The sequence below is a fragment of the Rhinatrema bivittatum genome, chromosome 12 (genome assembly GCF_901001135.1).
Source record: "Rhinatrema bivittatum chromosome 12, aRhiBiv1.1, whole genome shotgun sequence".
In the NCBI taxonomy this organism is placed as follows: Eukaryota; Metazoa; Chordata; class Amphibia; order Gymnophiona; family Rhinatrematidae; genus Rhinatrema; species Rhinatrema bivittatum.
Window position 1 is genome coordinate 8,754,235 of NC_042626.1, and position 12,554 is coordinate 8,766,788.

Here is a 12,554-nt window from a genome sequence, read left to right on the forward strand (position 1 = left end):
TCTTCATGCATTAGCTTTGGTCGAATTTTCAGGACTTGATTACAGAACCAAAAATCAAGGAATTGCTCCCACTGGAAGTAGTTGGAAACCAGTAACTTCAGTGTTTGGAGCTAGGGGGGGTAACTGGGTACTTGACCCTCTGGCTGTAGCTGGGACTGCGGTCTCCGGGGGGGGGGGGGGGGCTCTAACCCAGTCCTAGCTCTCTGAAACCCCTGCAATAGTATAGGGACCACCAGCCCAACAATGCACTTGGGAGAAGGAATGGCGTGGAAGCTCAGCAGCTAAGAGAGACGGAGCCCCAAAATCTTCCTGCAAAGAAAAAGGCTCCAGAAGGAAAGTGGGGTTGGGGGCTTAGCACCGCCACCCCGTCTCCTCACCCGCCAAGACGTTCTCACAGAGCCTCAGAGGCGCCCTTAGCGCGTAGAGCAGGACGAGAACCACCAGCAGCCAGAGCGCCCAGAGCCAGGGCGCGGAGCGCGCGCAACTCGCGCGGAGCCTCTGCAACAGCTCCTGTGGTTCTGTCGCCGTCTCAGCAGGCCGGCCTCCCGCGCTAGCACCACTCAAAGCCACAGAGTCAAAGCCGCTACTGTTGTCCGCCATGTTTCCGCGAGGCACGCTGGGATACGGGAGGACCCAAGAAAGAAAGGCGCGGGAGGCGGAGCGTTTCAGCGCGTGCCGGCCGGAGGAAGCGCGCACGCGCATGGGTGGGCGGAGCAAGATTTCCATTTTAGGAGGAGGAGAAATTCACAGTTTTCGTGCATCAGAGATTTAGACTTGGCCACTCTATGATGTTTCGTGCATCAGAGGTTTAGACTTGGGCCACTCTATGATGTTAGTAAGTAATACATTTAAACTAAATGAGAAAATATTTTTTTTCATTCAATACAGTTAAGCTCTACAATTTTTAGAGGCAAAGTCCATAAACCATTATTAACCAGATAGACTTGGGGAAGGCCAGTACACACCCTGGGTGTTAACAGGGTGGAATTTATCTACTAGTTGGGATCTGCCAGGCACTTGTTACCTAGCTTGGTGGTCTGACCAAGTACGACAGTGTTTATGTTCCAGTTCTGGTTTTTCTCAATACATCTGTAGTCTTGTAAGGCAAACACTGTAAATTCAGACATATAGTGGAGGAAAAACAGAAGTGGGTCAGCCTGCACGTGTTGACCTGACTTAGATGGGCCAGAAACAGAAATGTGCTGTAACAAAAAGCAACAAGCAATGACCATACATCGGGTGCCCGTCACGGCGGTGTAGAAGAGCTCGGATCCTACGTCATTTCCGGAATCGAGTCTGCCTTCTCGCTTCCCGACCTGCAGCGCGGGGGTGCGCTCGTGCGCCTCTTCCTTCTCCTGGTTGGGCGCGTGGCCGGGGCTGAGCCTAGCCAAGATGGCGGACATGGAGGATCGGGTGTCTGAGGAGGAGAAGGTAAGGAGCAGGTCCCTTTTTTTTTTGGTTTAATCTCTCTCTCGTGTGCCCCCGGTGCGGTTCTCCTACCTGTGTTGAATGTGTGCACACCCTCCTCCCTCGCAGACCCTCGTGGTCCACATTTGCGGTCTCCCCCGCTCTATACTCCAAACCGTGCAGGGTCGGAGGGGGGAGAACTCCTACCGCTCTTATCGCCTCCTAACCTTCTATTTGTCCGTAATTGTGGGTGAGGGAAAACTTTCCGGGCCGCCCTCTATTTTTGCTTCACTGATTTCCTTCTGGGGTTGGGGGGAGGGTTGTTTCACTTTCTTTTCCCTTTTCTAAAAAGTGCAAACTGTTAAATCCCAGGCATAAATGCCTCTCCAGGTTGGCTCCTTTGTTTTTGTCAGAAGAGGCTCCGTGCTCTCTCTTTTTTTTCTTTATAATCGCGGCGGAGGGAGCTGTGCGTCGGCAGCCAGTGCTTCCTGTTGAGAAATGGCTCTTGAAGGTGGCGAGCTCTGTGGTCCCACGGGGTTTGGGGTGAACCGTTTACAAATAAACCCAGTCTGAAACTTGGCTGTTTTCTAAACATTAAGTTCTATTGGCTAAGCATTAGGGGTTTTATGGTGTGTGTTTTTTTTCTTTTTCCTATCGGTAATCGTGTGGTTCAAAGGCTTTGTATACTCCAGGGCAAGCCCTTAGTACACAAAAGTGGGAATTTACTGTTCTGCTAAGTAAAGGTGAGGGGATGGGAATAGCTGAGTACGATGACGGATTTCAAGCTCTGCTTTGCTTGTCAAAGATATGTCTACCCCTAATCTGGTCAGACAGGGTGTGGTAGTTACTGTGCTCTTCCTGACTGAAGCTGTCTTGTCACTCCAGACCATTTTCTGCTGCCCGATTTCTTTGGTACCTCTTATGCACCCATTTCTTTTCATTTCTGATGCTTGATAAATTCTGATCTAGTTAGGGCAAGCGACATGAATTGATATTGTCATTTAGTTTAAATGATGGTTGGAATAAATATTCCCAGAATGTCACATTTTACTTTGATTCATGGAAGCAGGTGTGCTTAAATAGAAAAATTCAACGACTTTGAATACTTTACAAAAAACAAAACAAAAAAAAGATTGAAGCAATCTCTGAATGACTTAAACAAAATTGTTGCTAATACTGTTGCTTTAAAGCTTACTTACTTTGCTGCCTTTAATTAGAAACATAGACTGATACTAAGTAAACCTCAAATACATTGCAGAAAGGTGAAGACATTACTTGGGGAAGGAGATTTATAAGAGAAACAGTTGGTGTGGGTATATTAAAAAGAAAATAGATGAGAGAATAACTCAAGTGGATATCAGACCAATGAATAATACATAGAACAGAGAGGTTATGGACAGCCAACACATCCCTAAGGATGTTGACTCCTTCCCCCACAAACAGACCGATCCAGTAAAAAAGCATGGAAAAAGGGCTCAGTGTTGAGCACCCGCTTTCTTAATGCACGCCCAGCCACCTCTCCTGGATGTGCAATGGAATATTTAAATGAAGGATTGCACTGCCAAGGAAGCAGTAGGACAAATTTTGCCCCTAGCGCTACCTCTGCAGCGGGCATCTAGCGGGCCGATTCAGTAAGGTCCGCGGGAGATTTAAATTAGGCCCAGCAGTAGAAACGGGCAAAAGGAGCGGTGGATGTCAGCGCTAATTTCTGAAAGTAAAATGTGCGGCTTGGCTGTACATTTTACTTACTGAATCGCGCGGGAATGCCTAATAGGGCCATCAACATGCATTTGCATCTTGAGGGCGCTATTAGGTTCGGCGGGTTGGACGCACGTTTTCCGCCCCTTACTGAATAAGGGGTAAGGGAAAATGCGTGTCCAATGGCAGGTTAACAGTGCGCTCCGACGGAGCGCACTGTACTGTATCGGCCTGTAAGAGAGGTGGTTAGGAAAAAAGATGCTCAATTTTACAAATTGTCCCTTTTTTCCCTAACCTGGGTGTTAATTGAGTGTCACTTTTCCCAATCTGACTGCCGGCACACTTTATTTTATTTTTACATTCTCATCCTTTTTGTTCCTCTGAATTGCTGCTGCTTGATACATTTCGGAGGAAGTACAGAAAAGGAGTATTTTTTCTGCCTTTTTTTTTGTATGCTTTTTGAGCTGCTCAGAAGTTAACACCTGCTCTGTGCAGGTGTTGATTTCTGAGGGTAAAAATGTGCACATTGGGTGCATTTTTTTTTTTTTAATTGGGGGAGAATAGCTAATAGCCTCATCAACATGCATTTGTTTGCATGTGATGAGTTCTATTATGTGCACATTGGGTGCATATTTTTTTTTTTAATTGGGGGAGAATAGCTAATATCCTCATCAACATGCATTTGTTTGCATGTGATGAGTTCTATTAGTTTCGCAGGGGGCTGGATGTGCTGATCCCCTTATAGAATAAGGTGTTGCAGATACGCATCCAAACCCCGCATCTAACTGCGGGTTAAACTGCGCTCGGCTGAGCACACTGTATTGCATCTGTGAATGCTGCCTGCAAAATGTCTCTGGCTGATCTGGGATTGACCTCAAATCTCTGAGCCAGTAATATGTACCTTGCAATTGTATTTAGAAGTCTGTATGAAAAGTAGGTAGGCACTGTTATCTGTGTAATACAAAGTCAGAAATAATCCATTCAAATTGCTGTTGACCTTTTTATAATAAGAGCAGCCATATTGCTAACCAGTGGTACAGACTTTTGATTGGAATTGAAACATTTTAGGATCTATCTGGGTGTATGTTGGGATTATCTATGTTAATCTGTGAGGACAAGTTGTGCATGAATTGGAGATACAGGAGAGTACCCTTTGCAAAGATCCATCAACCAGAAATTCTCAATATCTGGAAAATATTGTGTTTATGGGCTCTGATCATTTTTATAGATAACTTCATATTATAGATTTACTGTCTGTATCATTTTGTTTTGTATCTTTGTGGACTCTCACCCAGGAAGCTACTAAATGGATAGTTAGGCAAATATTCTCCACTTGTTTCTCTTTGTTTCTGTCTGACAGTACAGCTGCACAGAAGATGGTGGCTCCCCCATACAACTTGATGCTTTTTCACATGACTTTCAGAATGTGGTGTGCTTTCTAGCAGGAAGATAATCCTTGTTTTATTAAACAACTTAAAAAGCAACTTGTTCTTTATCTCTCTTTCTGCCAAGCTTCTAACCAAAAAGAAAAATACAAAAACTGCTAGACTGTTATCTTTAATTTAAAAAGTTATTCTCCATTCTTTAGGAGGAGAGGCAAAACTGTAGTTTCTTTCACCCAAAGCACTGTTGGTGTAATGACTTACTCGATAGAAGGGGTAAAAAAAAAATGTGAGAGCTCCCCCAGATTGCTACATGAAGGCTCATGATGCATATCTGCTCCTTAGCAAAACATAGTTTTACTTGTATTCTGTATGTGCTTGTATAGCTTCCGAGTTCACCCCTAGGCCTAATGGTGTTCCTCATTAAGGGCCATCCATATTTGCTTTGCAAGTAATTCACAACAAACACAGTTATCTTCTTCTAATCATGTCAACCCCTTCGCACAAACTTACTCAGCTCGCCTCCACTCGAGAAAGAGCCTTTTCCATAGCAGGACCATCTCTATGGAACGCGATGCCACCCGACCTACGCCTCGAGCATTGCACAACAACCTTCAAAAAAAAAGTTGAAAACCTGGCTGTTCAAACAGGCATTCACTTAATCGTATCATACCCCACACCTCTTAGCCTAGTAACAGAGATCGTAATGTAATATAATGTAATTTACCTACGGATAATGTAATTCAATACTCTGCTATTGTATCGCACTATAATGTTAATGTTTTGTAATATAGTTTCGGTTAATCTTTTCCTGATTTTCTAATTTCCTAATTTCTGTATCTATCTTCCTCCCTCTAGGTCCCTCTGACCATTCTTCTCTCTTCCCCATTCCTCATGAATCCCCTGTTAGATGTAACTATCAATTTCCTTTCCAACTGTAAAGTTGTTACCCCTGTTTTATGTAAACCGATGTGATATTCGTTTGAATGTCGGTATATAAAAAACTCCAAATAAATAATCAGACTACAGTGAGAAATCTCTTCTCTCTAAAGTAAATTTCCTGCTACACTGAATTTTAGGTATCTGTTAGAAGAATTCCTGTATATATCAGTGTGAAAATAATGGCCCAGCAGTTTCCTCCTGCTCTCGTTTGGCTTTCAGATCAATGAAAACTGACCATTACTAGGTTTTTAAAGACATACTGTTAAATGTGCAATTGAATATTTCTTAAGCGCCTGGAACCATTGAATGACATGGGTTATAAATTGGTAAATAAAGCTTATTTTAAGGAAGGTACATGCCCCACCTCTTCTTAGGAATCATACAGATGGCAGTGGTGAGAATTATTTTTCAGTGTAGCACATCCCAGTGAAATTTTGTGAAGATGTGCCTAAAATCAGGGGTGCTCCAACCGGTCCTATGGGCCCCCATCAACCAGTCAGGTTTTCAGGCTATCTCTAATGAATATGCATGAGACTTATTTGCATGCACTATCTCCTGTGTATGCAGATATCTTATGCATGTTCATTACAATATTCCTGAAATATCAGGACTGCTCATTTTATCTTTGTAACAGAGTACCTTTCTTTGAAACGCCTGGGCAGCAGTTATCACCTCAGGAAATGGTCATTATAATATGGTTTGGGCTTTAAATAAGAGTGGGTTTCTTCCCCAGTATTAAATAGTCACTATTGACTAGTGCAGCATAAAGATGAACACTTCTAAAACCATAATATGGATTTCTCAATATAATTACTCGCCTTTCTAAATCTAAGTTACAAAATGAGGGTTTAGTTGATAAATCCCATCTCATGAGGGCTTACAATCTAAGGGCCTCATTGACTTAGCATTTTTCCCATAGACACAAAGTGGGAGAAAACCTTTACTAAATAACCCCCTAGGTTTGTATCTGAGGCAACAGAGAGTTAAGTGATTTACCAAGGTCACAAGTAGTGTTGGTGGGATTTGAACCCTGGCTTTCCTGAATCTTAATCTGCTGCTCTATTACGCTACTCTACTCCATATAGTTATCTCTGGGCTTGCTGGGTTCTTAGTACTTTAGCAATTCAACTACATACAAAGGAACTCTACATGCCCCCCCAACCAAAGCCACATGGCTCACTATCACGAAAGACCGGGCATTCTCAATAGCAGGCCCTACTATCTGGAACAACATCCCCACAGATCTTAGATTGGAACCATGCCATCTAACTTTCAGAAAAAAACTTAAGACTTGGCTTTTCCGCCAAGCCTTCCCGCAACCTTTTGAAGCACACTAAATGCCCTTAGCCACAATTCACGATCTCTGGAATTAGAAACTCCTTAGCAGCTAAAATATAAAAATATTCTAATCTGTATTGTTATTATGTTCTGATCTATTTGTTGTATGCTTCTCCTTTGTTTACTATTATGTACTTTTATTATGTGCTCAGTTATCTGTCTCCTCTACTCCATTTTTTTTTTCCTGCTATCTATGCTTCCAAGTTTTAGCCTCCTTGTTGATTGTAACTTTTTGCTCCTTCTGTTAAATGATAATTGATTATTTATTTACTGTTAAGTTCCTCCCTGTTTTATGTAAACCGATTTGATATGGCTATTACCATGAAGGTCGGTATAGAAAAATGTTAGATAAATAAATAAATAAATTACTTTTACAGGTGAACGGACATGAGAGAGAGGGTGTCCAAGTTAACATGGAATTGGTGACAAAGACCAGACTAAGTGATTTCACAGGATCTTTCCTGTTTTAGTAGAACAAATTGCCCTGGTGCAATGTTTGGGCCCTGTTTATATAAATGAATTTTTTTCCATTGGCACAGAATGGGGCAAAATATTTTTATAAATCATATTCTGTGGTCATAAGTCTTCTGGTCTTGATGTAGGAAGCAGGGAGTTATGTTGGACGTACATCTCTTATAAAGAGAGGCTGGACCCTCTTTCACAGGTGTGTAAAATGACCATAAGAACAGAAGATCTGCCATACTGGGTTACATCAAGGGTCCATCAAGCCCAGCATCCTGTCTCCAACAGTGGCCAATCCCAGTCTCAAGTACCTGGAAAGTACCCAAACATTAAATAGATCCCATGCTACTAATGCCGGCAACAAGCAGTGGCTATTCCCTATTGATTAATAGCAGTATATGGATTTCTCCAGGAACTTATCCAAACCTTTTTTTTTTATACCCAGCTAGACTAACTGCCTTAACCACATTGCACCCCCACTCCAGAAAATTGCAGATTTTTGGCAAGTAGGAGCAAGAGGGACGCATAAAGATTCAAAATGCTTCTCCAGGCCATATTTAATGTGGAAATAAGGTTTTGGTTAATGAATTAACAAGGCTCAGAACGATGTCAGCCGGTCACCTCATGCTCTCTTATTGAGCTTTTGAAGCAGCGCCCACTTGAGGTGTCATGGTAGTGGGTGCACCATCCACCATTTTACATTTGCACTCCTCTTCCTAACTTGCTCTATTTCAGGGATGGCCAGCTCCGGTCGTCGAGAGCCACGAACATGCCAGGTTTTCAGGATATCCAGAATGAATGTGTGAGACAGATTTGCATGCACTGCCATTGTGGATATCCTGTTTGTGGCTCTAGAGGACCAGAGTTGGCTACCCCTGCCCTATTGACTCTGACTTGAACATTCCCTGTGTTAAATGTTTTGGCTCTTCCAAGTGCCTGTATGATGTTACCACACCACTCCTTAGTCATCGCTTGCCCAGAGTAAATCATCCCAGTTTTTCCAGTTGTTCAAGGTAGGACAACTGTTCCAGAGTATTAATAACATTAGTAGCTCTTAATTCCATCTTCAAGACGGAATTAAGCTGCAAGCATACAGCTGTTATATAATATTTGCACTCATTTAAAGCAGCAGTGCCTCCTGTTTGCTGTAAGAATTGATTTTGCAGTAAGTAGAAGACCAGGGCGCAGTGAATGATAAAGGCAACATTTTTCCTGATTTTTGTTTTGTTTTTAGTAAAACTCTTGTTGAGCAGTTAACTGGTATACAAAGAAATAAGGTTAGTGGCGGTCTTCTGCTCCCTCTTATCTCACTATTTTCTCCATCACCAGGTGGGTATGTCTGGAGCGAGCTTCTGTAGACATATCAATTGTCAATGCTGTAAACAAACCGTGGTGATCTAGTGATTTCCACATGGAACGAAGGTATATAAAACCTCTAAATAAAATAAAAATAAATATTGAGGAGGGCCATGCCTCATCCTTAAGTGAAACCTTATTTATAGTTTTTCCAGTCTGTAGAAAATGTTTCCTTTTTCTCCTCTGCTTGCTGCATAAATACTTTTTTGTAGTAAGCGGTGGTGCTGCTTTAATAAGAGGAAGCTGGTTCCTGTCAGCATTGAGCATGATGACCTGAAATGGTAATGTTAGCTGATTTCTTATTCAGACCAGGAAGTAGCATCGCCCTGCAGGGTTTTGCAGAAATGCTTCCAGACTGCCTTGCATACCACAGGAATCATTTTACAAATGTACAAATTAGAGAAGGATTGCCTTAGTCTGTGGCTCAGTTCCATTCAGTTACCAATAGATTATGTACTTGGCCCAAGAGTTAGTATTTTGCAGGAGTAATACTCCTTGGCTCTGCCAGAAATTCTTACTTATCATGGCATAATGTAAAAGTCTCCTGTACCGGCCTTCTGCTTATTCTGGACAGTGCCAGTCCTTAGGGGGAAAAGTGTCTGTCCTGGTGACAGGTACTGATGTGGCCCTCCAGTACACAGGTGTTAGTATTCAAAGTATTTGGCACATGCACACAAATGAATAACTTGAAGAAGAATGCAGACCCTTTTGTAGCAAGTGTGATTTCTTCATGTGCTTTGTTATGAAAGCACTCTTCTTCCATATCGATCATAACGTGAATAACAAAAGTGAATGTAATCAAAATGTTTGTTTTTATTTTTGTAGAAGAAGTGCGAATTAAGACAACTGTAAAGATACTGAATACTAAAAGTTGTACTTGTCAGGGAGGGAGGTAAGGAAGGTGGCTGCCCCGCCAGCTAATACTCCTGGGGGAATTCTGCAAACTTTATATTGGTCAAAATAACTCAATTTACATGACAGTCTTTAAGTAATCCAAAATAATTCCCTGTTGCAGGCTACTATGTCCTCACTGTACAACTCTACAACATTAAACCAACATCTAAGAGGAACCCAACCTTTTCAAACAATTTTTTCTGATACTAATTCCCTTATGTTTTAAAAAAAAGTTTAAATTGTTTGAAAAAGGTTGGGTTCCTCCTAAATGTTGGTTTAATGTTGTACAGTCTTTTTAAGTAATTACATCTTTAATACAGAAAAAAGTTATTACTTAAAGATGCAGAATTTCCCTAGAAATTCACTGTAAGTGTCTTACTCGCTCTTCCTACTCACCTGGCCCCTTTGCCCTCTCAGGACCCAACTCCTTCACCTGCCAATATCTCTCCCCTCCACCTCAAGGCTCAACCCCTTCCACTCTATCGCCAGTCCCAGAGATTGACCCCGTTCTCAGTATTCTGTCCCTCCCTCTCTCTAGTGCACACACACACACATCCCCTCATACAGGGCCTTCCTTCATGCATACACACCCACACAAGCTCCCTTTCTCTCTCACTCATACACCCTCACACAGGCTCCCTATGTCTCTCTCTCTCTCTCTCACACACATACACCATCCCTTCACATATGTTAGTACCCTCACATACACACGATCCCTTTTTCATACAAACGAGCTCCCAGTCTCTCTCTCTCTCTCTCTCTCTCACACACACACTCCTTCACAATCTCCTCATATAGGCTCCCTCTCTCTGAAACCCACACGCAAGCATCCCCCCCCTTATCTCCCATGCTCTCTCACATCCTTCTCACACACACATTCTCTCTCACCCGGGCCTTTATCTTCGCTGCAAGCGGAGCACACTCCATTCGCTGCACACGGGGGCCTTTGTCTTTGCGGCATGCTGGGGTCTCCTCTGCTATTTTCTGCTCAGAATTTGGCAATTCTGCGCTTCGCAGTAGCACAGAATTCCCCCAGGACTACAGCTAATGAGCAGCCACCATGGATACACCTGGGGTTGGCATATCCTGAGCTGCCTAGGCAAGCTGAATGGAGTCAGTGGGCCACAAATACCATTGAGAGGAGAAAAATGGGGATGAAACTAATCACAATTCTCTCCTCACCTCCACCAGTTAACTGCAGCTGTTCCTCTAGGTTTTAGGAAAAGAGCATCAGAACGTAAAAGAGAATAGGGAAATAAAAGTAAGTATGAATAAACCTGTTTAATTACATTGATCTTTAAGGGCATCTCTGTATGAGTCACAGGATTGATGGTCCTAGCATTCCTTCTTTTGCAAACAAAGTTCTCCTTAATAAGGATGACAAAACCTAGTCTGTTTCCCAGTAAAAGCATGATCTACCCTACAGTATTTAAACAGCAAACCCAGCATTTTTAAAATCCATTGTTTATAGACACTGTCTCTTTCAGCTTGCAACATTTTGTGCTTGAAGTTTTAAAACGGGTGCACTCAACACTGTTTCTGAAGAGCCACAGAGGGATCTGGTTCTCAAGCTAAGCTAAATCTGCAAATGAACCTGGTTCCTAATGAAATTTCACCGTGCATGTCCTTCCTGTTTACAGCCGTAAGGAGTAGAATCGAATAGCTCTGTTTTAAAGGCATTTCATAATTTGCCACGCTTCAGGGGACTCCATTATGCAATGAAAAGTGTATCCTTCCTCATATCTCTGTCTGAAACTTCTTGACAAAAACCTGTTGCTGAGACACTAGTAAAAGGAAGATAGGGAATGGAGCAGATCTGCTTGCTGGCACACTGCTTAATCAGTTAGGTTTCATTGCAAAAAATGTTATTTAAAGAATTGCTTGTATTTGTAATGCTCTGTGCGCCAAAAGGGGATTTCATGGCAAGCTAATATGAGTGGAAAGCAAGTCAATCAAATGTTTTATAAACCTTATCCCATACCTTTTCAGTCTTCAGTTGGAACTTAGCGTGTCACATATCTGAGGATGTTGAAAGTTCATAAGCAAAGCTTTCTCACATGTCACTGCAGCAGTGCTTGGACTTGCTGCTGGTATGGTATATGCTTACTCTTGCAGTATAACTTGCTAAGTAAAGCACATACTTAACACAAGATAGTCTTTCAGGTCTCTGTGGCAGAAATTTTATAGCAAGTTGGACAGATCCTAAGTTTGTCACAGGTGGATTGTGTATTTGCGCAATAAGGCAGTGCTCGAAGGCCCAAGATCACTGACAGCCTGCCCCTGGTTCCTGTTAAATACAGTTTTTGTCCTGTTTACAATAGACTTATATTGCACCTGAGCTGTTTCAAACAGGAGCCCGGGTCTGTTAAAGCACTGTATATGAACCCTTTACATGGGAAGGAATTAAAAGAAAATTGCTCTGTGCGTCAAGCAAGAGTGCTCACAACTGTATCAAATAATGAACCAGTGAGTGTTGTGTAATTGATAACATAACTGGTCCTAAGGGCTCAGGGGACTTTCGGAGTGGCAGCTTACAGCATTTAAAAAAACAAATTATGATGTAATGGTGTATGTTCAGTTGGTAGAGGATGTTTGACTGCTTGTTCTACACACTTTTTTGAATTTATAATATGCAGAGGGTGGTACATCATTTTTGTTCATGTAAATGGTATAAGCTGAATTAAACAGGATGGTTGTAGGTTTCTTCTAAAGATATTTTCTGTTCTGATTCATTTAATTTGGAGTTGGCCAGATTCTTTGCAAATAGGAAAAAAAAAAAAAGCATGAAGTCTTGACATACTTGGCTTCTATATACCAAGCCCATAAAACGCCCTCAATTTGTGGTGAGGTTACACTAACAGTCAGCAGTTCATTTCCAGGCATCGCCAAGAAGTATGCGTGCATTATTTATTTATTTTTTTAATAATCCTTCCTGTGTAAATAAAGCAGCTCAACAAAGACTAGGAAGTCCTACCCTTCTCGCTTTACATTTGCTGATCATAGCGGTTGTAGCTGTCTAACTGCAGGACCAGTCTTCATTACAATGTGCAATTGAATGTGAGCTTAGGTTCTGTC

At 42.2% G+C, this 12,554-nt stretch overlaps 2 protein-coding genes across 3 annotated transcripts in view; one reads left to right on the forward strand and one right to left on the reverse strand.

Annotated features, from left to right (window-relative positions):
• Window positions 1–641, reverse strand: part of ST7L (suppression of tumorigenicity 7 like) — a 38,018-nt gene extending 37,377 nt beyond the window's left edge. The window contains exon 1 of one of the 2 annotated variants that reach the window (XM_029572283.1): window positions 378–641. In XM_029572283.1, the coding sequence (XP_029428143.1) occupies window positions 378–600 (223 nt within the window). In that variant the 5' untranslated portion in view covers window positions 601–641. The remainder of the gene's footprint in view (window positions 1–377) is intronic. The other variant, XM_029572282.1, reaches the window with a different exon arrangement.
• Window positions 642–1,243: 602 nt separating this feature from the next.
• Window positions 1,244–12,554, forward strand: part of CAPZA1 (capping actin protein of muscle Z-line subunit alpha 1) — a 28,002-nt gene continuing 16,691 nt past the window's right edge. Inside the window, exon 1 of the mRNA XM_029572285.1 lies at window positions 1,244–1,431. Within this exon, the coding sequence (XP_029428145.1) occupies window positions 1,393–1,431 (39 nt within the window). The 5' untranslated portion in view covers window positions 1,244–1,392. The remainder of the gene's footprint in view (window positions 1,432–12,554) is intronic.